The sequence below is a fragment of the Leucoraja erinacea genome, chromosome 23 (assembly GCF_028641065.1).
Source record: "Leucoraja erinacea ecotype New England chromosome 23, Leri_hhj_1, whole genome shotgun sequence".
Lineage (NCBI taxonomy): Eukaryota > Metazoa > Chordata > Chondrichthyes > Rajiformes > Rajidae > Leucoraja > Leucoraja erinaceus.
The window spans coordinates 27,952,135-27,977,491 of record NC_073399.1 but is presented as its reverse complement, the minus strand read 5'-3'; the positions used below and the strand labels follow the sequence as shown (position 1 = coordinate 27,977,491).

Sequence of the window (25,357 nt, the reverse complement as noted above, 5' to 3'; positions counted from 1 at the left end):
CGTTGCCTATTTCCTTCGCTCCATAGATGCTGCTGCACCCGCTGAGTTTCTCCAGCTTTTCTGTGTAACCTTCGATTCTCCAGCATCTGCAGTTCCCTCTTTAACAAGGTGCAGTGATATTTGAGTTACCATGCAGCCATGCAATTAAAAGAACACAACACAATTAAAAAGAACCATAGAACTTAACATAAACATCCATCACTGTGATGGAAGGCAATATAGTTCAGTCAGTCTTCCTCCTATTGTTCACCTGTGTTTGGGGCTTTGACCCTCCGCAGTCACCGCCACAGACGGCCCCATGTACAGGCCCTCTCGTCGGGATGATCGAAGCTCTGACGTCGGGACAGATGGAGCACACTTTGCGGCTTGGAGTGCCCGAATCGGCCGCTTTCTGACCAGAGACAGCCTCTTCTCGATGTTATAGGCCGCAGGCAGGCTAGCGGTTGGAGCTCTTCTTCGGCGATCTCTGGCAAGGGATCCCTGGCTCCGGGATGGTAAACTCCACTCCACGCCTGCTGCTAGAAGCTTCGCAGACCACAGCTTCACGATGTTAAAGTCAGCAGGCCGGCGGTCGGAGCCTTTCTTCTGGCTCCGCGATGGAAGTCCGCGCCGCCCCTGCTGCTGAAGCTCTGAGCCAGTCTCCGGGAAAGGCCGCTCCAATCCAAGTTGTTACGTCGCGAGGGAGGGTGAAAATGCGACTAGAAGATAAGTCGCATTCCACCGAGCTAAGTGACTGGAAACAGTTTCCCCCTTTCCCCCACCACCCCCACATAAAAATGTACCTAGATACATTAGCACATACATTTAACATACTAAAAAAAACAACAAAAGTCGAAATGACTGACAAACTGCTGGCGAGGCTGCTGCGCCACCCGATGACGTCTGCCAACCATTTCTCTATCCATGTCAATACTCTACCCCCAATACCATGTGCTCTAATTTTGCACATTAATCTCTTGTGTGGGACCTTGTCAAAGGCTTTTTGAAAGTCCAGATACACCACATCCACTGGCTCTCCCTTATCCATTCTACTTGTTACATTCTCAAAAAAACCCAGGAGCTTAGTCGAGCATGATTTCCTCTTCATAAATCCATGCTGACTTTGACCGATCCTGTCACTTCTTTCCAAAAATGCGCTGCTATAACATCTTTAACAATAGACTCCAGCATCTTCCCCACTACCGATGTAAGGCTAACTGGTCTATAATTCCCTGTTTTCTCTCTCCCTCCTATCCTAAAACGTGGGGTTACATTGGCTACCCTCCAGTCCACAGGAACTAATTCAGAGGTTATTGGGAGGTTTTGAGACCTGTATATGGAACGATGGATTAATAAATAGATATCTTGCTCAGAAACTGGGGAGGGGAAGGCAGCCCAGACAATTCCAACCTAATGCAGTGAACCCCGTCTTCACTATTGCAATCTTCAGCTGGTTGATCGATATGCAAGTGACCCTAGATAATGGCTTGACAAGCGATATGTTGCATTATTGTCCTATTTTACGGCATATCTTTGCCTTCATTCTATCGCTCTATATCCATAGGAACTGTGCTCTTATTGCACTTTTAGTAAAACACAGGAACTGATTTATAACTTTTTTTGAGGGGAGGGGGCTTATTTATCAATTCCGTTCAACTTTCAGATTTTGGGCGTATGTGACTTTTCCATTTATTTGTTTAAATATTTCGACAGTAGAGCAAGTGTAAAAGCAAAAAGTCTTGCCGTCTCTGGATTGAGAATAGTGTGTGGTAATAGATTTGTACAGCACGGAAGCAGGTCTTTCAGCCCAACTCATCCATATAGACCATGATGGGTCTGATTTGCCTCTTCCCCACAATGGTCTTTGTCTATGAAACTGTTGTTCTACAATGCAGAGAATTATATGCATCTTTTCCTTTACTCCACTGTACTTGAGTTTGACGATTGCATCTATGCATGATATAGCTGATCATGCAAAACAAAGCCTTTCACTGTACCTTGGTATACATGACAATAATAAACATAAACCTAAAGATGCCTTTCTCAGCCAGTCACATTTACCTAGGCTTGGCCCACGCACCAAGTCTGTATTTCTGTGCAAATGCGTTGGTTGTCTCCAAATTATTTAGCAATCTGTGAAGGAAAGCCTGGCAAAACGCAAGACATTTTAGCAAGCTGTTAGGACGTACATTTGCCAAATAGTCTCAGCAGGATAGGAAGATGCGATTTTTTTTCCCCTCTCCTGATGACTTCACCATATCTGGTTGAAGAGAAGGAAATGAGATGTTATGGCTTTTGGTCTCTCCATAAAAGATAGCACATCGATCATTTTATGTTTCAGAATACTGGCATTATTTTTTTTTATTACATCTTCATAAATCTGGGAGACCAAATAACTAAGTTCCAATGTTAAAATTAGCAAATTCAGTTCAGCTGTCAGACATTTAGCCTTTTGCAAAGGTAGTTCACTATGTGCAAATTTCAGCATTAATTCTTGTTCCCTTGCACACAGATATATTAGTATGCTGATGTCATTCATATTCGCTCTTATTATGTTACAACTCGCCCCACTCCTAATTTATTTTGAGTAATCATTGGCAGCATGCCACGTCTCTTCCAATTGGAGATGTAACCTGACCTGTCCATCTGCTTTTGGAGGTTAAGGGGCCTCAATTCCATAATGTTTTCTTTTTAAAACCATGATTTGTAAAATCAATGCCACATACTTAATGGATCTTCATTTTCCACTGCATCACTCTTGGTCTCACAGCTTCCATCTCTGTTTCTCCATTATTACAGGGTTTTTTTTAACTGCTCCACACTTCCCATAGCTCCATTGCTTTAAAATAATTTTAAGAGTAATATTTCAGAAGCATTCAACAACTTTGTTCAAGTCAGTGGTCGGCAACGAACGCCCATGGGCCGGATCTGGCCCGTAACCCGAAATCATCCGGCCCGCAGGCGTCTTTTTTCAATTAGTTTTCGCGACCTGGGAACTGCAGCCAGTCCCGGGGCACACAGGCGACCTGGGAACTGCAGCTAGTCCCAGGGTCGCGAGGGATCTGGGAACTGCAGAAAACTAATTGTAAAACACGTGAAAACTAATGCGAAAAACAACACCAAGTGTCACACTAGTATGTATTATTACTAATTTATGTATTATTAGTATGTATTATTACTAATTACTGATTTAGTATGTATTATTATCTCCATTTATTAACTATGGCGATAGATGTGGCCCGCCATCTGCTCACAGACATGGGTCCTGGCTCCTATGCAGAACAAGGTTGCTGACCCCTGGTTTAAATGAAACGCATTGCCAACAATTTTTCTGTATTTTCAGTAAGCATATAACATTGAGAAATAATGGTATTATGCAACAAGTATTTGTGAGAGGTTGAAAATATTTTGGACAATTTCATTCACTTAACAGTTTTATTTTTCAAGCTTTATGTGACAGACAAAATTCGGGAATGTTTAATTGCCATGTGTTCCAGCAATGGAATATTGAAGCTATTACCAGCTGCATCTTTACAGGACCATTATCCCAATTATATACAAATAAATATGCAATAATTAATAACACTAAATTAATGGTAGACAAAAATGCTGGATAAACTCAGCGGGTGAGACAGCATCTATGGAGTGAAGAAATAGGTTAACGTTTCGGGTCGAGACCCTTCTTGACCCGAAACGTCACCTATTCCTTCGCTCCGTAGATGCTGCCTCACCCGCTGAGTTTCTGCAGCATTTTTGTCTACCTTTGATTTTTCCAGTATCTGCAGTTCTTTCTTAAACATTAAATTAATAATGTGATACTTGGTAGCTATTAATACAGTACATGAGATGATATTTCAGCACCTCAGCTTCAATGAAAGCAAGGAGTGAAATGGTGGTGCTAAGCTAAAACTTTACTTAAGCTTCGAGTAAAATGATTTTTCAACAATAAGCTTTTATAAAGTAAACAGTTGAATTATTTCTAATTGAGTTAATAGTTGAACCATGCACTGTATCATTTGGATCATTCACGGCAGCATAGATAGATATTTTCATCTATAGGAAATGCATTTTGTCTTCATTCCATACGGTTTGAAATCAGTATTGTAAATGCGACAGTAAGAGATGATTTCTTATGTACTGTCATTTAACATTTTGCTGGGTGGCATTTTCTTGCTGCTATTAATCTTGTGCCAAGAGCATGGGACAAAATTGTAAAAAAGAAAAGTCACAAGTGTGGATGTCAGTTTGTTACAGTGAATGTATCCAAACTAACCAATTATTTACACAGAACTGGCCTGATCAGCAATTTGTAATTCAGCCAAATTGATGTCATGCAGAGCCGTACATTCCTGGCATAGGAACGCATAATTCTGCCCCTCATGTTTGCTTGCAGTCTTCCTCCCCATGCATTTTTCAAAGATCTAATTTCCTTTCAATATGAATTTTTGAACCATACTTTAGTTTTTGGCAGAGCATTCAATATGTTTGTAACCACACTTTTTGTAGCTTTTAATTATTCAGCTTAATACTTTCTCATTCCTGTCTTGTTGATCCAGAGCTCCCCTTGTTGCTAACTATCCTCATCCAGCTGCAATCATATAAGACCCTAATGGGGGGAAAAAAATAGCTTCTCAAATCTCTCCGGCTATACTCATCACCTGCGGGAACATTGTGAGTTATAGATGTCATTGCACCTGTTATGGTTAAAACAATTTCTGGTAAGCAAAAGGCACCCTGGAGAAAAGCTGCTTTTTGTAACGGCCCAGAAAAGAGAATGCCGGAAAGCTGAGCGCTTCTGGCGGAAAACAAAACTTCATATTCACCATGACATCTATAAAGAGAGCCTCCGTGCCTACAATTTAGACTTAAAAAGTGCTAGAGAAACATTTTTCTCCAATATCATTAACAACAACACTAATAAGGCAAAAACCCTATTTGCAACTGTTGACAGACTGACTAACCCCCCAACACAAATACCACCTGAACTCCATTCCACGCAGAAATGCAATGAGTTTGCATTATTTTATACAGAAAAAATTGAAGGCATCAGACGTGCCATCAATATCACCGCTTCAAATAAAAATGTTGGATCACCACCCTATTTAGGCAAAGGTAATGTGGCAATGATGACATGCTTTAATGTCATAGACTCTAAAACTCTTGTGGAAACGGTGACACAACTAAGGCCATCCACCTGCTGCCTTGATGCTTTACCTACCAACTTCTTTAAGAATGTTTTTGACTGCCTAGCAATAGACATACTGCAAATAGTTAACAGCTCTCTTCAATCAGGCAATTTCCCAAAAGCCTTGAAAACTGCAGTTATTAAACCTCTTTTAAAAAAGCGGAGCCTAGATGCCTCTATTATTAACAACTATAGACCAATATCAAACCTATCTTTCATAAGTAAAATCATTGAGAAAGTTGTCCTCCTGCAACTTAATCACTTCCTGGCTTCAACTGGCTGCTACGACAACTTCCAGTCAGGATTTCGACCTCTTCATAGCACCGAGACCGCCCTTATTAAAGTTGTAAACGACATCCGTCTTAACACAGACTCTGGCAAAGTTTCAATATTAATGCTATTAGACCTCAGTGCTGCATTCGACACTGTTGATCACTCAATACTTTTGGACAGGTTGGAAAAATGGGTGGGGCTCTCGGGCACAGTCTTAAGTTGGTTCAGGTCATATCTACAAGATAGGAACTATTTTGTTTCCATTGGTGACTTTGTATCAGAACCAACGTGACGTGTGGAGTCCCGCAAGGTTCGATCTTAGGGCCCTCTTTATTCAACATCTACATGCTCCCACTAGGGCAAATCATGCGAAATTATAATATTGACCACCACTTCTATGCCGATGACACTCAAATCTATGTAGCGCTATCACCAAATGACTATCGCCCCATAGATCTGCTGTGCCAGTGCATTGAGCAAGTCAAAGACTGGATGTGCCAAAATTTTCTCCAACTAAATAAGGACAAAACGGAGATAATTGTTTTTGGTGCAAAAAAAGAAAGGCTTAGAGTAACCCAACACCTACACTCTCTGACCCTGAAAACTTCAAACAAAGCCAGAAATCTTGGGGTCATTATGGATTCAGATTTAAATTTCGACAGTCACATCAAATCAGTAACAAAATCGGCCTACTATCACCTCAAGAACGTAGCAAGATTAAGAGGACTCATGTCAGCTCAAGACTTAGAAAAACTTGTACATGCCTTCATTACTAGCAGGCTAGATTATTGTAACGGTCTCCTTGCAGGTCTTCCAAAAAGAACTGTCAGACAGCTACAGCTTGTTCAGAACGCTGTTGCTAGAGTTCTAACAAAGACCAAAACATTTGAACACATTACACCAATTCTTAAATCCTTACATTGGCTCCCTGTATGTCAGAGAATTGATTTTAAAATCCTGCTGCTCACCTATAAATCACTACATGGTTTAGGACCAAAGTATATCACTGACATGCTTCCACTATATAAGCCTTCTAGTCACTAAGAAGCCACTAAGATCTTCTGAAACCAATCTGTTAGTGATTCCCAGAGTAAATACAAAACATGGGAAAGCAGGATTTAGTTACTATGCAACAAATAGCTGGAATAAACTTCCTGAAGATTTAAGACTTGCCTCAACTTTGACCACTTTTAAAACAAGACTGAAAACTTTTATGTTTACTTTAGCTTTCAGCTAAATCTTAACTACATTGCACTTTTAACTTTTGCACTTTTTATAATGCATTTTTAATTTTGCTTTTCTTTTCTTTTAGTTCTATTTCATTTTATTTCATTTTATTATTTCATTTTATTGTATGACATGTTTTTATGTGAAGCACTTTGAGTCTGCCTCGTGTATGAAATATGCTATATAAATAAAGTTGCCTTGCCTTGCCTTGAGTTACTGCTTCACATATGCTGTTCCTTTTCCATTTTAAACTAAATTGGCCATTGTCAGAGTGAGGCTAAATGCAAATTGGAGGAACAGCATCTCATGCAGTGCCCTCCATAATATTTGGGACAAAGACCCATCATTTATTTATTTGCCTCTGTACTCCACAATTTGAGATTTATAATACAAAAAAATCACATGTAGTTAAAGTGTACATTATCAGATTTGATTAAAGGCAATTTTTATACATTTTGGTTTCACCATGTAGAAATTACAGTTGTGTTTATACATGGGTCCGTCCCCCCCCCCCCCCACTTTTTCAGAGTACCATAATGTTTGGGACACATGGTTTCACAGGCGTTTGTAAATGCTCAGGCGTGTTTAATTGCCTCCTTAATGCAGGTATAAGAGAGCTCTCGGAGCCTGGTCTTTCCTCCAATCTTTCCATCACCTTTAGAAACTTTTATTGCTGTTTATCAACATGAGGAACAGTTGTGCCAATGAAAGTCAAATAAGCCATTATGAGACTGAGAAACAAGAATAAAACTGTTAGAGATATCAGCCAAACCTTAGGCTTACCAAAATTAACTGTTTGGAACATCATTATGAAGAAAGAGAGCTTACAAATCGCAAAGAGACTGACAGGCCAAGGAAGACCTCCACAGCTGATGACCAAAGAATTCTGTCTAAATAAAGAAAAATCCCAAAAACACCTGCCCGGCAGATCAGAAACACTCTTCAGGAGTCAGTTGTGGATTTGTCAATGACCGCTGTCCGCAGAAGACTTCATGAACAGAAATACAGAGACTACACTGCCAGATGCAAACCACTGGTTAGCTGCAAAAATAGGATGGGCAGGTTACAGTTTGCCAAGAAGTACATAAAAGGGCAACCACAGTTCTGGAAAAAGATCTTGTGGACAGATGAGATGAAGATTAACTTATCAGAGTGATGGCAAGTATGGAGGAGAGAAGGAACTGCCCAAGATCCAAAGCATACCTCCTTATCTGTGAAACACGGTGGTGGGGGTGTTATGGCTTGGGCATGTATGGCTGCTGAAGGTTCTGCCTCACTTATCTTCATTGATGATACAACTGCTGATGGTAGTAGCATAATGAATTCTGAAGTGTATCGACACGTCCCATCTGCTCAAGTTCAAACAAATGCCTCAAAACTCATTGGCTGGTGGTTCATTCTCCAGCAAGACAATGATCCCAACATACTGTTAAAGCAACAAAGGAGTTTTTCAAAGCTAAAAAATGGTAAATTCTTGAGTGGCCAAGTCAATCACCCGATCTGAACCCAATTGAGCATGCCTTTTATATGCTGAAGAGAAAACTGAAGGGGACTAGCCGCAAAACAAGCATAAGCTAAAGATGGCTGCAATACAGGCCTGGCAGAGCATCACCAGAGAAGACACCCAGCAACTGGCGATGTCCATGAATCACAGACTTCAAGCTGTCATTGCATGCAAAGTATATGCAACAAAATACTAAACATGACTACTTTCATTTACATGACATTGCTGTGTCCCAAACATTATGATGCCCTGAAATGGGAGGACTATGTATAAATATTGCTGTAATTTCTACATGGTGAAGCCAAAATGTATAAAAATGGCCTTTATTAAAATATGAAAATGCACTATAACCATGTGTGATTTTTTTATGTTACATATCTCAAATTGTGGATTACACAGGTGAATAAATAAATAAATAAATGGTGGGTCTTTGCCCCAAACATTATGGAGGGCTCTGTATTTCGCATGGACAGCTTTCAGGCCAGTGGTATGAATACTGATTTCTCTCAGTTCAGGTAACCCCTGCATTCCCTCTCTATCAATCCCTCTCCCACCCAAGTTGCACTAGCTTCTCATATTCACACAAAAACAGCTAACAATTACCTGTTTCCTTTATCATCGTTACTTTTTTGCATATCTTTCATTCATTGTTCTTTATCTCTCCACATCACTGTCTATATCTTGTTTCCCTTATCCCATACCAGTCTGGAGTAGGGTCTCGACCCGAAACGTCACCCAGTCCTTCTCTCCAGAGATACTACCTGTCCCGCTGAGTTAGTCCAGCTTTTTGTGTCTATCTTTGGCTATAATACTCCAGTTAGAGTCACGTTTGTGCAGCAGCATTCTGCTTTTATTTATCGCCAAAATGCATTATTCCCCATTCTTTATTTTAAACTGCCAATACAATCTTACTGGCACTTTATTTTTGCATGCACTGGCTTCCCAGTTTTCATCACAGCTTGTTAATTCTGTTTTGCTCTCGTAGTATCAGTTTGTGTCCTTTTGTTTTTCGATGAGCTAGTGTTTCTTTTTGTTAAATTCACTGCTTCAAAGAAGTACAGAACATTCTGAATACTAATTTAAGCAACTTTACCATCCAAAAATAAACAGAATTATATCACCAGTTCATTCATGTTTGAAAGTTCTAATCTAGTAGAACATTTCCTGTTTTGATGTCCATGTGAAATGGCAGTTCAGAACCAACTTGGAAGTTTTTAAAGAGCCACTTGCCTTTCGTCTGCCTTATAATCTGTACCCAGTAATGTCCAATAGAATTAATTCCAAAAATGGATTTTTGATAATCGCAGGCTAAACAGAGACTGGAACCTTGCTGTCCACATAAGTGTAATAAATAGAAACTGCAGATGCTCGTTTATACCAAAGATCGACACCAAATGCTGGACTAACTCAGTGGGTCAGGCAGCATCTCTGGGGAAATTGGAGAGGTCACATTTTGGGTGGGGCCCTTCTTCCGATTACATACATGCATGTGTGGCTATTTTTCTCGACATAAGGCATTTACCATGTATTTACCTAGATAATGTCATAAAGTGATACAGTGCAAAACAGGCCCTTCTGCCCAACTTGTCCACACCAGCCAACATGTCCCATCTAGACTAGTCCCACTTGCCTGCGTTTGGTCCATATCCCTCCAAACCTGTCTTATCCATGTACTTGCCTAACTGCTTCTTAAACGTTGGGATAGTCGCAGCCTCAACTACTTCCTGTGACAGCTTGTTCCATACACCCACCGCTCTGTGTGAAAATGTTACCCCTCAGATTCCTATTGAACCTTTCCCCTTTACTTTAAAGCTATGTCCTTGGGTCCTCGATTCCCCTACTCTGGGCAAGAGACTCTGTGTATCTACCCAATCTATTCCTCTCATGATTTTATACACCTCTATAAGATCGGCCCTCATCTTTCTGCGCTCCAGGGAACAGAGTCCCAGCGCTCTCAACCTCTCCCTTCATCTTGGTGAGACCGCATTTAGAACCTCCCAGCTTCTATACTCAATGCTCTGACTGATGAAAGTCAGTGTACCAAAAGCTTCTATGACCACCTTATCTATCTGCAACTCGACCTTCAAGGAACCATGCACCTGCACCTAGATCCTTCTGCTCTACAACGCTCCCCAGTGCTCTACCATTCACTGTGTAGGTCCTACCCATGTTAGACTTCCTAAAATGCAACACCTCATGTTTCTCTGCATTAACCATTCCTCAGCCCACCTGGCCAATCGATCAAGATCCTGCTACAATTTATCGCAACCATCTTCACTATCTGCAAAACCACACACTTTTGTATCATCAGCAAGCTTGTTAATCTTGCCATGTATGTTCGCATCCAAATCATTGATGTAGATGACAAACAGTAACGGCCCAGCACCAAACCTTGAGGCACACCACTAGTCACAGGCCTCCAGTCTGAGAAGTAACCTTCAACCATCACCCTCTGCTTCCATTAAGCCAATTTTCTATCCATTCAGCTATCTCTCCTTGGATCCCATGCGATCAAGCCTTCCATGGCAGCCAGCCATATGGAATCTTTTTGAATTCCTTATTGAAATCCATGTATACAACATCTACAGCCCTGCTCTCATCGCCCTTTTTGGTCACGTCTTCAAAAAACTCAAACAGAAAAAACGTCTTCAGCATTTGTCCATCCAAATGTCTGCTTATCCCATCCCTCAGAATACCCACCAGTAACTGGGGAAAAAAGGAATAGGTGAGAAGAGTCTCTACCTGAAATGTCACCTATACATTTTCTCCATAGATGCTGCCTGACCTGCTGAATTACTTCAGCTTTTCGTGTCTATCTTTGGTTTAAACCAGCATCTGCAGTTCTTTCCTACATATGTTTCAACAAATAGTTTATTATGTTATTTTCTCCCTCCTTTGTCTTGAGGTTGGGTTGGTTCAATGTCTGTAAATAATGACAGTGCCACAGTCATTATATAAAAAATCATAGGATGTTACTGTGTAATTATTTGTGTTTGTCTAATTTGCTGCCCAAATTGTATTACCGCTTTGTATTTAGCAGACATTGGAAGTGGTTTAGGGAGGTGTGAATTTTGATGACCTCTGATTCCACTGGGGCAACAGCTTACATTTTGCAAGTTTCTGATGATTTCAGTTCCTTGATGTTAAATTTGTTGTTTACCAGTTGGCTCACTCTTCAAGATAAGTGTATTGCATTCGCCAGTTATTTTGCATTAGTGTATCGGGTACATACTTTAGTCTTAAAGCAGCAGCTTTAATTTAACGGTGATGTTCCTTGCTGCGATTCTGTATAAGCCTTCCATTGATGGCATAAACCATTTGTTTGTTTCTCACAGGGACCGACATTGCTGCAGGAGAGGAGGTAGCCATCAAACTGGAATGTGTGAAAACCAAACACCCCCAATTGCACATTGAGAGCAAGATCTACAAGATGATGCAAGGAGGAGGTAGGTGTTTTATTTACTGTGTTTGCCATGTTGGTTTTTTATCTTCAGAATTGTGAGGTTGTATTCATATTTGCTTATGTACTTGAAATGGCCTTATAGTCCTTATACGGCCATTATAGACTACATAGTCGTCGTCTTCTTATCGAGTCCACACACAAGATTAGAAGTTGTTCAGTCAGAGCTGAACACACTTCTCGGCATCTGCATACAATGGTTTCTGTCTTGCTCTTCTTGTGCGTGGTGGTGGAAAGATTGGTGAAAACGGGGCCTCGACGTGAACGCTCTTTCCTTGACCCCACCTTTTAGTTATAGTACCCGATGATTAATATGAAGTCACTTCAAGGAGAAAATTAACTCTGTTCCAATTTTCTTTTCAAGAATCTAGAGTGTTTAATTGTCATGGAGCACTGCCACATAAACATGTAGCAGTGCTCTAGTTTACTCTGCTTGCAGGATTTTGATCCTTGGCTCCAAGTTGTGCAGGATTTTGTGGTACCAAGTTTGATCAGTTAAATGAGGAAGAATGATAGATTTGCTTTCACAGCCTTCTTCTTTCATGTCCATCTCCCTTTTAAATCTTTTTATTCGTTTTTTTCAAAGACAAAACAACAACAACAACAACAACAACAAATAATAATAATAATACACATAACAATGATATGGATACATAAGGATCAGGATAACATTAATAACAGGTATAACCTAAATATGAGTCCAGTGTCAAAATACACATTGAATATAGACCTCCCGGTCTCTATGTAAATATAGTTAAGTGTTTAAAAGAGAACTTGTGTATATATAAAAATAAAAAGATAAAAAGAAAGAAAAAAAGGAGAAAACCAAAACCCCCTAAACTAGAAAAAAAAAGCAAAACAGAATCTGGGCTGCAAAGAATTTCAACAATTTAAGTCCCTGTTTGTCATCAAAAATGCTGGAAAAACTCAGCGAGTGCAGCAGCATCTATGGAGCGATGGAAATAGGCAACGTTTCGGGCCGAAACCCTTATGAACCCTTCTCAAGGGTAGAAAAAACTAAACTGAAAGCAAAAGTCCCCGTCCCGTCCCCCCCGCACCCATGCAAAGCCCGAAACTGACCAGTCGACAGTCGGTACGCTACCTAATCCCTCCCCTACCCGCATCACTCCTAATGACAGCTCCCAACGTAGAAAGTAGATATATTTACCACTCAATGGGCAAAATGAATTAATGTTATGGTTAAAAAATGCATGTTAACTGTGAAAAACAAAAGCTACATATTATTATTTATCCAAGGTCAAAATATGAAAAACAAGAACTGCTTCACTTTGTTTGTCTAAAGATGGGGGGAAAATCCTTCGATTGACTTTTTAAAAGTAGAAGAGCTAACAAAGAAGATCTTAAAAGTTAATATATAATACCATTACATTAAATTAACAGTATCTTGGAGAAGGTAAAAGTTGTGGTTTTGATACCATCATACTAAAAATGTTTAAAGTAATTAAAGAATAACTCATCCAATTAAATTCTTAATCATTTGCAAAATGATATACTGTCAAAATAAATCTCCAATTGTAACTTAATCGACTATCAGGAACTCCCCATCGCGGCTTCAGCCCCATAAGCCTCCAGGAAGCTGGATGCTTCTTGCGGATTGTTAAAAAATCAGTTGTTACCATTAAAGAGTCGTATACGCAGTCTAGCTGGATAGAGGAAGGCGGGGCGCAACTATTTCTTAAACAACTCAGACATTACATTATGGAAAGACTTTCTCAATCCCATTAGCTCACGGTTGTAATCTGGAACAAACTGAAACTTGCATCCTTCATATTCAACCTTGCCCAACTTTTTTGCTGCTCAGAGAATATTCTCCTTCATCTGCAAAAAGTGAAACCGAACGATCAAATGTCTCGGTTTATCTTGGAGACCAGATTTCTTCCCGATCCTGTGTGCGTTATCCAAAATTGGAAGATTTTCATAGTGCTCGGTGTTGAAAGCCTCCTTTATCATTTTAGAGGCAGATTTTATAACATTATCCCCTTTTGACCCTCAGGCAAACCAACAATTTGCAAATTCAGTCGACGGCTTCTGTTTTCCAGATCCATGGTTTTAATCTTGTATTGCTCAAGTGCCCGGGTATTTTCATTCACTTTCCGTTCCAGTTTTTCAATCTTCAAATCTCTTTCCTGGCCCAAGGTTCGCAAGTTGTCAATATGTTCCTTCTGTTCACGAGATTCACCTTGTAACATAATCAGCTTGTCTTGAACTTCCTTCAATTTGCTTGAAATTCCATTCATCATTTCTTCCAAACTGCTGAATCTTGTTTTCATTTCTCCGTTCATTTTCAATATTGCTTCTAAGATACCAGAATCAGAAGCTGCGCCTTCCCCACGCTCCTTCCTTGGAGAAGCTCTTTTTCCTCTTGTCTCCATCCTTTACACGGAGATTGTAAATCATTGCATAAAAGTGTTAGTTTGGAACACTTTATGTGGTGGTGGTGGGGTGGGTGGGGTTAGGGGGAAACTTTAATTCTTAGTCCCCTAAGTCGGCGACTAACATCGCGGAGCTGGGGGCTTCTGTCCGAAAGGGGCTCTGTCCGGCGCTGCTGGTGTAACTCCGACCCCGGCAACTCGACCCCTGGCTGCGAGGCCAAGCCGCCCGCGGTCGGACGCCCCCCACCCCAGCTCCGCGAAGTTGGAGAGAGCAAACGCCCTGGAGCTTACCGTTACACCCCTTTACAGCATGTTGCCATAGGCTGGGGTGGGGTCCGTCCAGCGCCTCGCTTCCAGGGGTGTGTCAAGCTACAACCGGCGTTGACAGCGCTGCGGTCTTATCACGGCGACCCGGTAAGGCATTCCATCTCTGACCAAAGGGGGAGTTTACCCCTTCAACCCCCCCTTCAATAAAAGCCTCCAAACTAACGACTAACATTTAAGCAATGATTTACAGACAATCTCTGGGGAGGGGAGCTCATCACGTTTCGGGTCAAGTTTGTTGCCAATGGTGCTTTGGTGTGCAGAGCAGAAAAATTAGCTCGGTTTTCGGAGTTTTTCCAGTTTCCAGTCCCGCGACGTGGTCGCTTCTGCTCTGGGGCCGCTTTCACAGTAAATACAGAAGAATGGCATGCAAAAAGTTACAAAGTGGGTTCAGTGCATTTAGAACCACAGCTGTAGAGAAACAGACTTGACTACCCTACTCCCCCCTCTCATTAATTTTTTTTTCAATTCCCTCCTTGAATACAGGTCCGCTCTATGGTGTCTTTGGCTTTCACAGTAAATACAGAAGAATGACATGCAAAAAGTTACAAAGTGGGTTCAGAGGCACCTACAGCATTGCCTTCTAGGTCTCATTTATAGTCACATTCTCTGACCTCTGTCAATGCTGAATTCTGCAGCACTTAATCTAAGATTGATCGCTTGGATGAGGTGCTTTTTTACCCGATTAACCCACTTCAACGCAGAAGTAGGCCACCCAGATGTGTTTTTAGACACAAGGGAATGCAGATACTGGAATCATATGTAGAACGCAAAGTGCTGCAGTAACACAGTGGGTCAGACGGCTTCTCTGGCGGACAAAGACGGGTGATGTCTCACGTCAGGACCCTTCCTCAGATTCCCAAGTCTGCAGAAGTGTCCCAACCCAAAATGTCATCTATCCATGTTCTTCAGAAATGCTGTATGAGTTATTGTGCTACATTGAGTTACTCCAGCACTCGTGTGTTCAACCAAGATTTTTTTTTTTTGCTTTGTCATGGTATAAATGGGGCATTGTCATGATCTTGATATTGATGTCCTGTTTTTAAGTGAAATCTTTTTTTCATGAGGGAAAATACGTGTATCTGTTTGGCTAATCAGGTATTGATTGGATTGTCGTTATCTTACAGAAAGATATTTCACACCAAGTATTTATCACTGATTTCTCTTCCATACTTGCTACGGGATTGTTGCTTGGTAACCCAGTGTTTTTTAGTATTGTTCAGCGGCTGTCATTAGTGGACGATTCGCCGTCGTGAGGTTGAGTGGAGCAGTCACGTCGGGAAGGAAAGTCTAGTTAATATCTTTGTTGCTGTTTAGTAAAACAGCCTTAGTCTGCAATTGCGATAAAATGGTGTAACACACCCACTAGACGTGGGACATTTCTGTTTACTCTGTAGTTGCGTTTACTCTTGAAGTTGTGTTCTTCCTTCAGTGAACAAATCCAAAATACTTTGCTGTGCTCGAACAGTTTAAGATAACCAAATATAATAGAAAACGATTAATATTTACAGCTGCAAAATTAATATTAGCTCCATCTTTTATTGTTAGACACAGTTTTTAAATAACATCAAGATATTTTGCCCACATTTTCAAGTCATTAGATTAGATGGACAATTACTTCAAAATGTGGCAACATTTTAGCAACCTTTTAAAAAAAATTGAATAAACCAAAATTTGGCAGAATCAAACCTGGAATAAGTGTTAGGATAAGACTGGACATTGGTAACAGTATAGTTGAGGATGGGGATTGTGATTAAATAAAGTGTAAATAAGTGAGTGCAAGTTTGTTTTTATTTCTTGGTGAGTGGGTTTCTCTGATGAAGTTAAGTAAACCAATGATTCGTTTTTAACTAATAACCCCCTCATTATTTCAATTCTTTATATCATGGAAGACCATTTATTAGCTTTTTGTTTTTTTTTCAAATTGCTCTTCACACTCATTGACGGCCTGAAATCAGCCAAGTGTACAAGTGAGTAATCAGTGGTTTGAATCTTAAGCCGTTTCCTTTTGAAATATTTGTTATATTGAGAGAGATTTCTATGTTTATAATCGTACACAGATCCATCACCGATTTTCCTGCACCCTTGGTTCCAGAGCCTTTCTGGATTATCCTTTTGCCAGACCAACAGAGGTCACGGCCTCCAAGAGGGTCGGATATGGGGGTGTGGGGGGAAAGGGGCGATACACTGGCCTGCAAAGTTGGCGCTGGGAATGGATCTGCCGGCTTCCAAAGCCCCCGCTGCAGGGGGCAAATTCGGCCTAGGCGACACATGTTCGGGGGGGGGGGGGGGGGGGGGAGATACTTCAAGTGCACTCTCGTCATTTTGTCCAGATTAAAGCTGCCAGAAAATCGACAGTGGAACTGTAATAAAATCTAACTTAGAACTTGGTATTTAAGTAAGGCTTCTGAAACTCAATTTCAAACTTAATAAGAATGCAATTCCACAAATGCTTGAGCTTTCTTTGTGCTCACTTGTCTTAAATTACTTTCTGTTTTAGTTGGGATCCCCACCATCAAGTGGTGTGGCGCAGAGGGAGATTACAATGTGATGGTGATGGAACTGCTTGGACCAAGTCTTGAAGATCTCTTTAACTTCTGTTCCCGTAAATTCAGCCTAAAGACAGTTCTCCTCCTTGCTGATCAGATGGTAAGAAATATTCCTGTCTGTAGCTTCTGTGTGAAGGTGTATGCAATTGCCAGCAAAAGGCTAAAAGTGATATTTTTCTCCTTTCCAGTTTGCATCCATTTTCAACCTCCTAATATAATATGTGCCTTTCTTTCCAGCAACTATCATTATATTATATTGAGGTGAAAAGATTTGTGAAAGAATCAATGTGATGCTTCAGGGCTACAAGGGGTAAAATATGGCTTTTTGATTGCTGGTTCCCATCTGCGGGAACCCCAGAGGTTTCAGTTGTGGAAATATGCTAAGTAGAAACTAGGTTGCTTCTCGACCAGAAAAGGAGCAAGGATTGAAGAACCTCTCTCCAAGAACACCATTTGGCTCTTGGTTGACTACACTACGTTTTGCATCAATGCAAATTGCTTTGGGTATACGTTGATGCAGAGGTGCCAAGATTTCCGGGGAGTCCAATGTCCGTCTGATCCCCACATGCAGTTTTGAAATCCATTGTCTTGTGAAAGTAGGCTCTTCCAGTTGTGCTGCCCAAACATAAACAATGAACAGTGCAGGACCTTTGATTAGTTTGTTTTAAAATTCGGAAGGGTTACACTGTCGGCTGTTTGTGTTTTATCCAATTGCATTTTGCTCCTCTGTTGTAGTCTGCTGGTAAAGCCAACCTAATTGCATTATTTACAAATTGGCAAGATGGTAAATGGGGAAGCGTGGTTAGGTAAGGTATAAGGTGATAAAGAGGGAACTTATTATTATATAGGGTGGTGCAGTGGGAGAGTTGCTGCCTTACAGTGCCAGAGACCCAGGTTCGATCCTGACAACGGGTAGATTCAAGATTCAATTTAATTGTCACATGTACCAATTAAGGTACAGTGAAATTGTACCTTAAGTACACTCGAAGAGCCTGTTTCCGCTCTGTATCTCAAGTCTAAATTGATGCATTGGGGGGGGGGGGGGGGGGGGGGGGGGGGGGGATGTGTGTGGTGGCCTGAACTATAGGTTTCCAACTTTGGTCTACAACAGTTCCTGTTTATATTAATAATGACAGGATTAGGAATTCTGAAACAATGGCTTATTTCAATGAATGCCGACTGGAGTTTTGCTCCGAACTGAATTCGAGTTAAACTTCCTTTTGTCCCTGTGTTACTTTTTGTAAGATTGGTTGATGGGCTGGAATGGGCGAAGATGGATGGAAAAGATACCAGTCCCGTCTTATTTCAGAGATACAACATTGGAACGGGCCCTTTGGCCCACTGAATCCACTCCTACCATCAATCACCCGTTCACACTAGTTCTATGTTATCCTACTTTTTCAACAACTCCTTGAAAGCTGGGGCAATAAACAGAAGACAATTAACCTACAAACACGCACGTCTGGGATGTGGGAGGAAACCGGAGCACCTGGGGGAAACCCACGGGGAGAACATGCAAACTCCACACAGGCAATGTCCAAAGTCAGAATTGAATCCATGTCTCTGGTGTTGGGAGGCAGGGATGGTACCAGCTGTGCTTCTGTTCTGCCCAAAAGTGAGTCTTCCTGCAGGAAACTTGAAAGATGGTCTCACCCGCTTTCTAACGATGGGGGGGGGGGGGGGGGGGGGGGGGGGGTGAGGGAGGAGGAGGGAGTTTGGCCGCAAGGGTGCACGATTCAATTCTACATCAGAGGGCTCTCTGACCTTTCTCTTACAAATCTTTGTTTGTCCTCTTTGTATTTAGATCAGCAGAATTGAGTTCATTCATTCAAAGAATTTCATCCACCGCGATGTGAAACCGGACAACTTCCTAATGGGACTGGGAAAGAAAGGCAACCTGGTCTACATTATTGACTTTGGGCTAGCAAAAAAGTACCGGGACGCACGAACACATCAACATATACCGTATCGTGAAAATAAGAACCTTACAGGAACGGCTCGATACGCCTCCATAAATACACACTTGGGAATAGGTAGGCATGTTAGCGTCATGTTGCTTGGATTTCCAGTCATTATTCTTTGCATTTCATGCACATATTTGTGATATTGAAATCCCAATCCTTAAACATTATTTTTCTCCAATCAGCAGAAGTCATTTAGATTGAGGTTTATTATGTATTACGTATACCGAGGTGCAGTAAAAGCTTTGTTTTGCATGTTACCCAATAAAATCACAGAGAATACTGTAGATAAATGCAATCAAGTCAAACTCAAATACAATAGGTAGAGCAAAGGTGCAGAATATAGTTCTCAGCATTGTAGGGAATCAGTTCCATAGACAATATATTTAAGAAGGAACTGCAGATGCTGGAAAATCGAAGGTACACAAAAGTGCTGGAGAAACTCAGCGGGTGCAGCAGCATCTATGGAGCGAAGGAAATAGGCAACTTTTCGGCCCAAAACGTTGCCTATTTCCTTCGCTCCATAGATGCTGCTGCACCCACTAAGTTTCTCCAGCATTTTTGTGTTCCATAGACAATGTAGTTTTCCCAATGGGGTGCAGGTGAATCAGGCAGTACCTTAGCGTTTGGAAGTGCTCTTCAGAAGCCTGAAAGATGGTTGTAGGATGACTCCATCCACTGCACCATGATGCAAGGATTTGCAGCTTTATGAAGCATGACAAGCTTTAGTCTTGTTGCTTACGATGCTGCAGTTGTATTTCTAAGCTGTTAATTTATATGAAGCAAGTTGAAAATGTCCAAAAACATTGTAAAAGCACAATAGAAACATAACTACTTCTGTCAGACAAATAATATATTTAGTAAATTTTAAGATAAAGGGGATTTTAACGCAGGCAATTCTAAAGCTTGTGCGCTGTGATCTTTCACAACAAAATCCAGTTTCGAAAGACCTAAATAATTGGTGCAAATATGAAGCGATTTTGATATTTGCTGTACAATATTTTTCCAGGCTGATGTGCACTTTTCTTTTCCAGAGCAAAGTCGACGTGATGATCTGGAGTCTCTAGGCTATGTTTTGATGTACTTTAACTTGGGGTCACTGCCTTGGCAAGGTCTGAAGGCAGCAACAAAAAGGCAGAAATATGAGCGCATTAGTGAAAAGAAAATGTCAACGCCCATTGATTCTCTCTGCAAAGGTTACTCGTGTATGTGGAAATTTTAAGTAAAGGCCAAAATGTCAGCAAAAGACCTGACTAACAGTGGTGCTCGTAAAGATTTATAATCCAATCAAGTGTCTTGTGTTTTTCTGTCAGATTATTGTAATTTGTCGTAATAGATTCTGGGAAATAAGCCCTAATTTATAATTACAACATAGTTACTAGTATGACTTGATACTTCTCAAAATTTGATAGTTGTGAAAGATGGCCTCAGGCTACTTAATCACATGACACTATTTTCTTTGAGCTGAATCTCTTCATGCTCAGTCTAGCTCCTGCAAGGCAATGCATCACCAGATTCTTTCTGCATTTATCCAATATTCAGGCTCGTACAAGGCCAGTGTTTAATTTTGGTCCTTAATTAGCCTGAGACGGTGGTGGTGAGATTGCCTGGGACTACCGCAATGCTTCTGGTGCAGGTGTTAGCACCAAGAGTTCTGCCTCCCAGCCCAGTCGTATTATTCTCTGCAAGCGTCTAGGCCCGACGTTATAGGCCCTTTCGGGTGGTTTTAGAAGCACCCATGGCGCTGCCTGAACTGTACAAGTCATTGGTGAGACCACACTTTGAGACCGGGAAGGAACTGCAGATGCTGCTTTCTACCAAAGAAAGACACAAAATGCTGGAGTAACTCGGTGTGTCATGCAACATCTCTGGAGAAAAAGAATAGGTGGCATATCTGGTCGGAACCCTTCTTCAGACTCTTGAAGTTTTGATCACCCAGCTATAGGAAGGACGTCATTAAATTGGAATGATTGCGGATGTGTATCTCAGTCTGAGGAAGATCCTCGACCCAAAACTTCACCAATCCATGTTATCCAGAAATGTTACCTGACCTGCTAAGTTACTGCAGCACTTTGGGTTTTTTTAAACCAGCATCCACAATTATTGTGCTTCCTTCATCATAGAGAAAAATCCTTGGAACTTTGGAGACCTTGAAACTAACATTTAATTTAATAATTCCACTCATCGAAGCGTACAGCATAGAAAGAGGCCCTTTGGCCAAACCCGTCCATGATCACCAAATTGCCCCATCTAACCTAGTCCTATTTGCTCAAGTTTGGGGCATATTCCTCCTAACCTTTCCTATCCATGTACCTGTCAAGTGTCTTTTAAATGCTGTTATAATATCCGCCTCAATTACCTCCTATGGCAGCTTGTTCCATATACCACCACACACAGTGAAACAGTCGTCCCTCAGGTTTATTTCTTGCCCCTCTTAACTTTAACATAGGTCCTTGATATTTTTTGATTTTTCCCCCTACCCTGAGTAAAGATGCTGCACATTCACCTTATCTATTCCCCTCAAGATTTTATACACCTGTATAAGATCACCCCTCAGCCTCATGCACTCCTAGGAATAAAGTCTTAACCTGGCCGACCTCTTCCTGTGGCTCAGCCCTCGAGTTCTGGCAACATCTGTGAATTGGCTACATGAAATAGAACAAGGGTTGAATAACTAGTATTTCAGGTAGGTTTGATAAGCTTTGTTGATTTAATATTAACCACCTCCTACTGGTCCGACAACATTACATTTAATTTTGAGCCCTTTCTGTCGGCAATATGGTGGTACATAGTATATCCAAGTTTAGAACTATAACCATTTACTGTGACTTTTTCTCATTTCCTCTCAGCCGAGTTTGCTACTTACTTGAACTTCTGCCGCTCCCTGCGTTTCGATGACAAACCAGACTACTCGTACTTGAGGCAATTATTTCGAAACCTTTTCCACCGACAAGGCTTCTCTTACGACTATGTCTTTGACTGGAACATGCTCAAATTTGTACGTTTGATTTGTGTTTTCAGCAACTGTTTTATGTTTTGTATAAATTCATATTTTAGTTCTACTTTACTATTGGAAATGTAGTTCACTACCATCTGTATAATGCGGTAATCCTTCAGACTGATTTTGGGGGGGGGGGGGGGGGGGGGGGGTGGAAGAGAGAAAGCTGCAAGAAAGGAGCGGCAGGACAAAGCCTGCAGGTATGGGTTGGGCAGCTTATAACCAAAGGATATGAGTATTGAAATCTCTGATATTAGCTAACCCTGGGCCCCACCTGTACTCGCACCTACAGTATTTCAGACATTTTGATCTCTTGAACAATTTGCACCGAAGCATTGAAAAGAAAATCCGATCTTTCTAGCTGTGAGTGCAAGACTTCAGATGAAGAATATTTGCACGATGGAACTGTTAGAACCTGATAAAGGTTTAAATGTTTTTTACGTAGGAAAGAACTGCAGATGCTGAATTAAATCGAGTATATATCAAGTTTTTTTTGGGGGGGGGGTCCCTTCTCTTAGTCACATAGCATGAAAATGGTGCCTTCGGCCCAACACGTCCACGCCAACCAACCAAGATGCCCTCTCTAAGCTAGTCCCGTTTGACCCATATCCCACTTTCTCATCCATACCCTACACATTTGGGGCAATTTACAGAGGACCACTTAATCTACAAACCCACACGACTTTGGGAGGAAAATCACACGGTCACAGGGAGATCGTGTAAACTCCACACAGACAGACAGCACCCGAGTCGGGATTGAACCCGGGTCTCTGGCGCCATGAGGTAGCAGCTCTATTATCTGTGCCACTGTGCACCCAATAGTTATACAAAAATCTAGAGAGAGAGAGAAAGTAAAAATATTCTGGAAGATATTTGGAGTACTACTGGCTGGATCAAGACAAGAAACAAATTAACTGCTTAACAAGGCAACATGATTGTCCGTCCTGCATTGTTTGCTCTGCGCTGCCTGCTGAGCAGCCACATTTTATCTCCAATGTTTCGTATTTTCTTTTCTATCTTCGTGTGCTTTTGATAAGATAGGGATAATGCTGGCCAAGTCATTCCTTGAATAGTTTAGTTGATTTGTGATGAGAAATGATTGGATTTCTTTGTATCAGCTTTCTTCGCTCTTCATTTCAGGGAGCCAACAGAGCGGCAGACGAAGATCGGGAGCGCAGGGAGCTGGAGGAACGGCTGAGGCACAGTAGAAATCCAGCAGCCCGCGGCTTACCCTCCACCGCCTCGGGGAGACTGAGGGGAAATCAGGAAGTGGCCCCACAGACACCTCTCACTCCCACATCCCACACCGGTCAGTCATTGACTGGACCTAGATAATTTAGTTGTGGGTTTAAATTTCATTTGTGGTCAGATTTCCATTTTTGAAATGCCCTTTCTATATTTTACAAGAGAAATATGTAAGATGTGAATGTTTTGAGCATTTATTAGTTAGCTCATATTACTTGTAAAGGCTTAGATTGTTAATTTGTGTGAATCTAATGTGTCCAAAAAGAACGTAATTAACATTAACTTTCTGGTGCCTTTCCCCACAGTGGAAATTTTTGATTCTGCTGTGGGGGGACGTTTGTGTTGAACTCTATAATGTGTCCATTTTCTTTAATTATTTTTTTTAACCTTTTTCTATGGTATGGAAACTTATTATCTATTTTATGTAAAGCACTTTGGTGTCAATGCGAGTTGACTTAAAATGTACTATATAAATAAAACTTACTTACTAGGGTATGAAACCACCACTGAACACTTATTAGGATATGATTCCCGTCAGAGAATGAGGGGTGATCTTATAGAGATGCTCAAGATCATGAGAGGAATAGATCGGGTAGACACACAGTCTCTTGCCCAGAGGAGATAAATCGAGAACCAGAGAACGTAGGTTTAAGGTGATTGGGGGGGAGATTTAATAGGAACGTGAGGGGTAACATTTTTACACAAAGAATGGTGGGTGTATGGATCGAGCTGCCGGAGGAGGTAGTTGAGGCAAATACTTTTGCAACATTTAAGAAACATTTAGACAGGTACATGGATAGGATAAGATTAAAGGGATATGAGCCAACCGCAGGCAGGTGGGACTAGTCTAGATGGGACATATTGGTCAGTTTGGGAAAGTTGGGCCAAAGATCCTGTTTCCACTCTGTATGACTGTATAAAATACGAGGCTTCCAAATTATTTGTGTGAAGTTTTGTAGGTTTTTGTACATGGAGTATTTTGTATTAGGTTTTACTTCCACTAAATAAACATGGACAAATGAACATTAATCTCCTCCTTCTACCATGCCCACAAAGTGAGAGATTTTAACTGGTGTTTTGCCATTTTATTCCTCAGCTAATACATCCCCACGCCCTGTCTCAGGTATGGAACGGGAGCGTAAAGTCAGCATGAGGTTACACCGCGGTGCAGCCGTTAATGTTTCCTCAACAGATCTCACTGGCCGTCAGGACACATCACGAATGTCAACATCACAGGTATATTCACTAAAAAAACGTTAAACTATGCGTGAGGCACTTCTTCATTTTGCAGCAGACTTTTCTAAAATTCCTTTGCTGTTTGATATGTTTTTGGCCAACCGTGCAGAAAAATATTGTAAATAAGAAGCGGCTACCAATAAAAGTGATCATGGATCTGCAAACTTTTTGAGGGCACGCCCAACTAGTTCTCCCGTGTCTGTTGGGGAAAGAAGCTTGCGGGCCTAAATATGCCTTCCACAGGAGAGAGGTGAACGTGATTTTTCAAGTAGTCCACGTAATTATAAGGGGCAACCAGGATGGGCAGTAAATGCCATCCTTAATAGTGATACCAACATTTTAAGTAGAAGAAAATGTGCTGCAAATTTAGATGGAGACTGGTTTTCTTTCCACATCTTCTGGTCGGAGGCTTGTTGGAGAGGACGCCGACCTATGTGTGCAGTTGGTTTGTGAGAAAAGAGTTTGTATCATGACTTTCTATAAGGTGAAGCTGCATCATGTGCACGCCTTAAGAAAAGAGAGTATATATTTGTAGGAATTTTTATTCCAGGAATTTTTATTTTTGGTAGTGATTACCTTGGCTGCCTGCAGCTTCATGTTTTGTGCCGCCATTCCCTTGAGCTAAAGTAGTCACGTAGTGAAGTAGAGATATGTTTTAACCACCATCAAATACCTGTGTCATGTCAAGTTAAACTGCCGGTAGGAGTCACAAAGGTTCAAAGATTTAGTCCACTCAGATATCCCTTTATATACAAATTTTGTTATAGCAAGATTAGCTTTCAAACCACCTTTTAAAAGTAGAACAAAGTGAAAGATGTACATATTTCTTATTATTTCAGTTCCCTACTCTAGTTTTCTGTTCCTCTGCTCCTCTGGAAATGAAGAGAGAGGTTGATTTTGATGACTGTGTCATTGATATCAGAAATTATTAGCCAGGATATCTGAGTGGACTAAATCTTTGAACCTTTGTGACTCCTACCGGCAGTTTAACTTGACATGACACAGGTATTTGAATCCACGCTG

The 25,357-nt window shown here is 41.2% G+C and overlaps 1 protein-coding gene across 2 annotated transcripts in view; it reads left to right on the top strand.

The window, feature by feature from the left end:
- Positions 1-25,357, top strand: part of LOC129708433 (casein kinase I) — a 47,693-nt gene that overhangs the window by 6,468 nt on the left and 15,868 nt on the right. For both annotated transcript variants that reach the window (XM_055654186.1, XM_055654185.1), the window contains exons 2-8: positions 11,504-11,614; positions 16,846-16,994; positions 18,699-18,927; positions 19,890-20,060; positions 21,705-21,853; positions 22,994-23,162; positions 24,195-24,334. In XM_055654186.1, the coding sequence (XP_055510161.1) occupies positions 11,504-11,614; positions 16,846-16,994; positions 18,699-18,927; positions 19,890-20,060; positions 21,705-21,853; positions 22,994-23,162; positions 24,195-24,334 (1,118 nt within the window). The remainder of the gene's footprint in view (positions 1-11,503; positions 11,615-16,845; positions 16,995-18,698; positions 18,928-19,889; positions 20,061-21,704; positions 21,854-22,993; positions 23,163-24,194; positions 24,335-25,357) is intronic.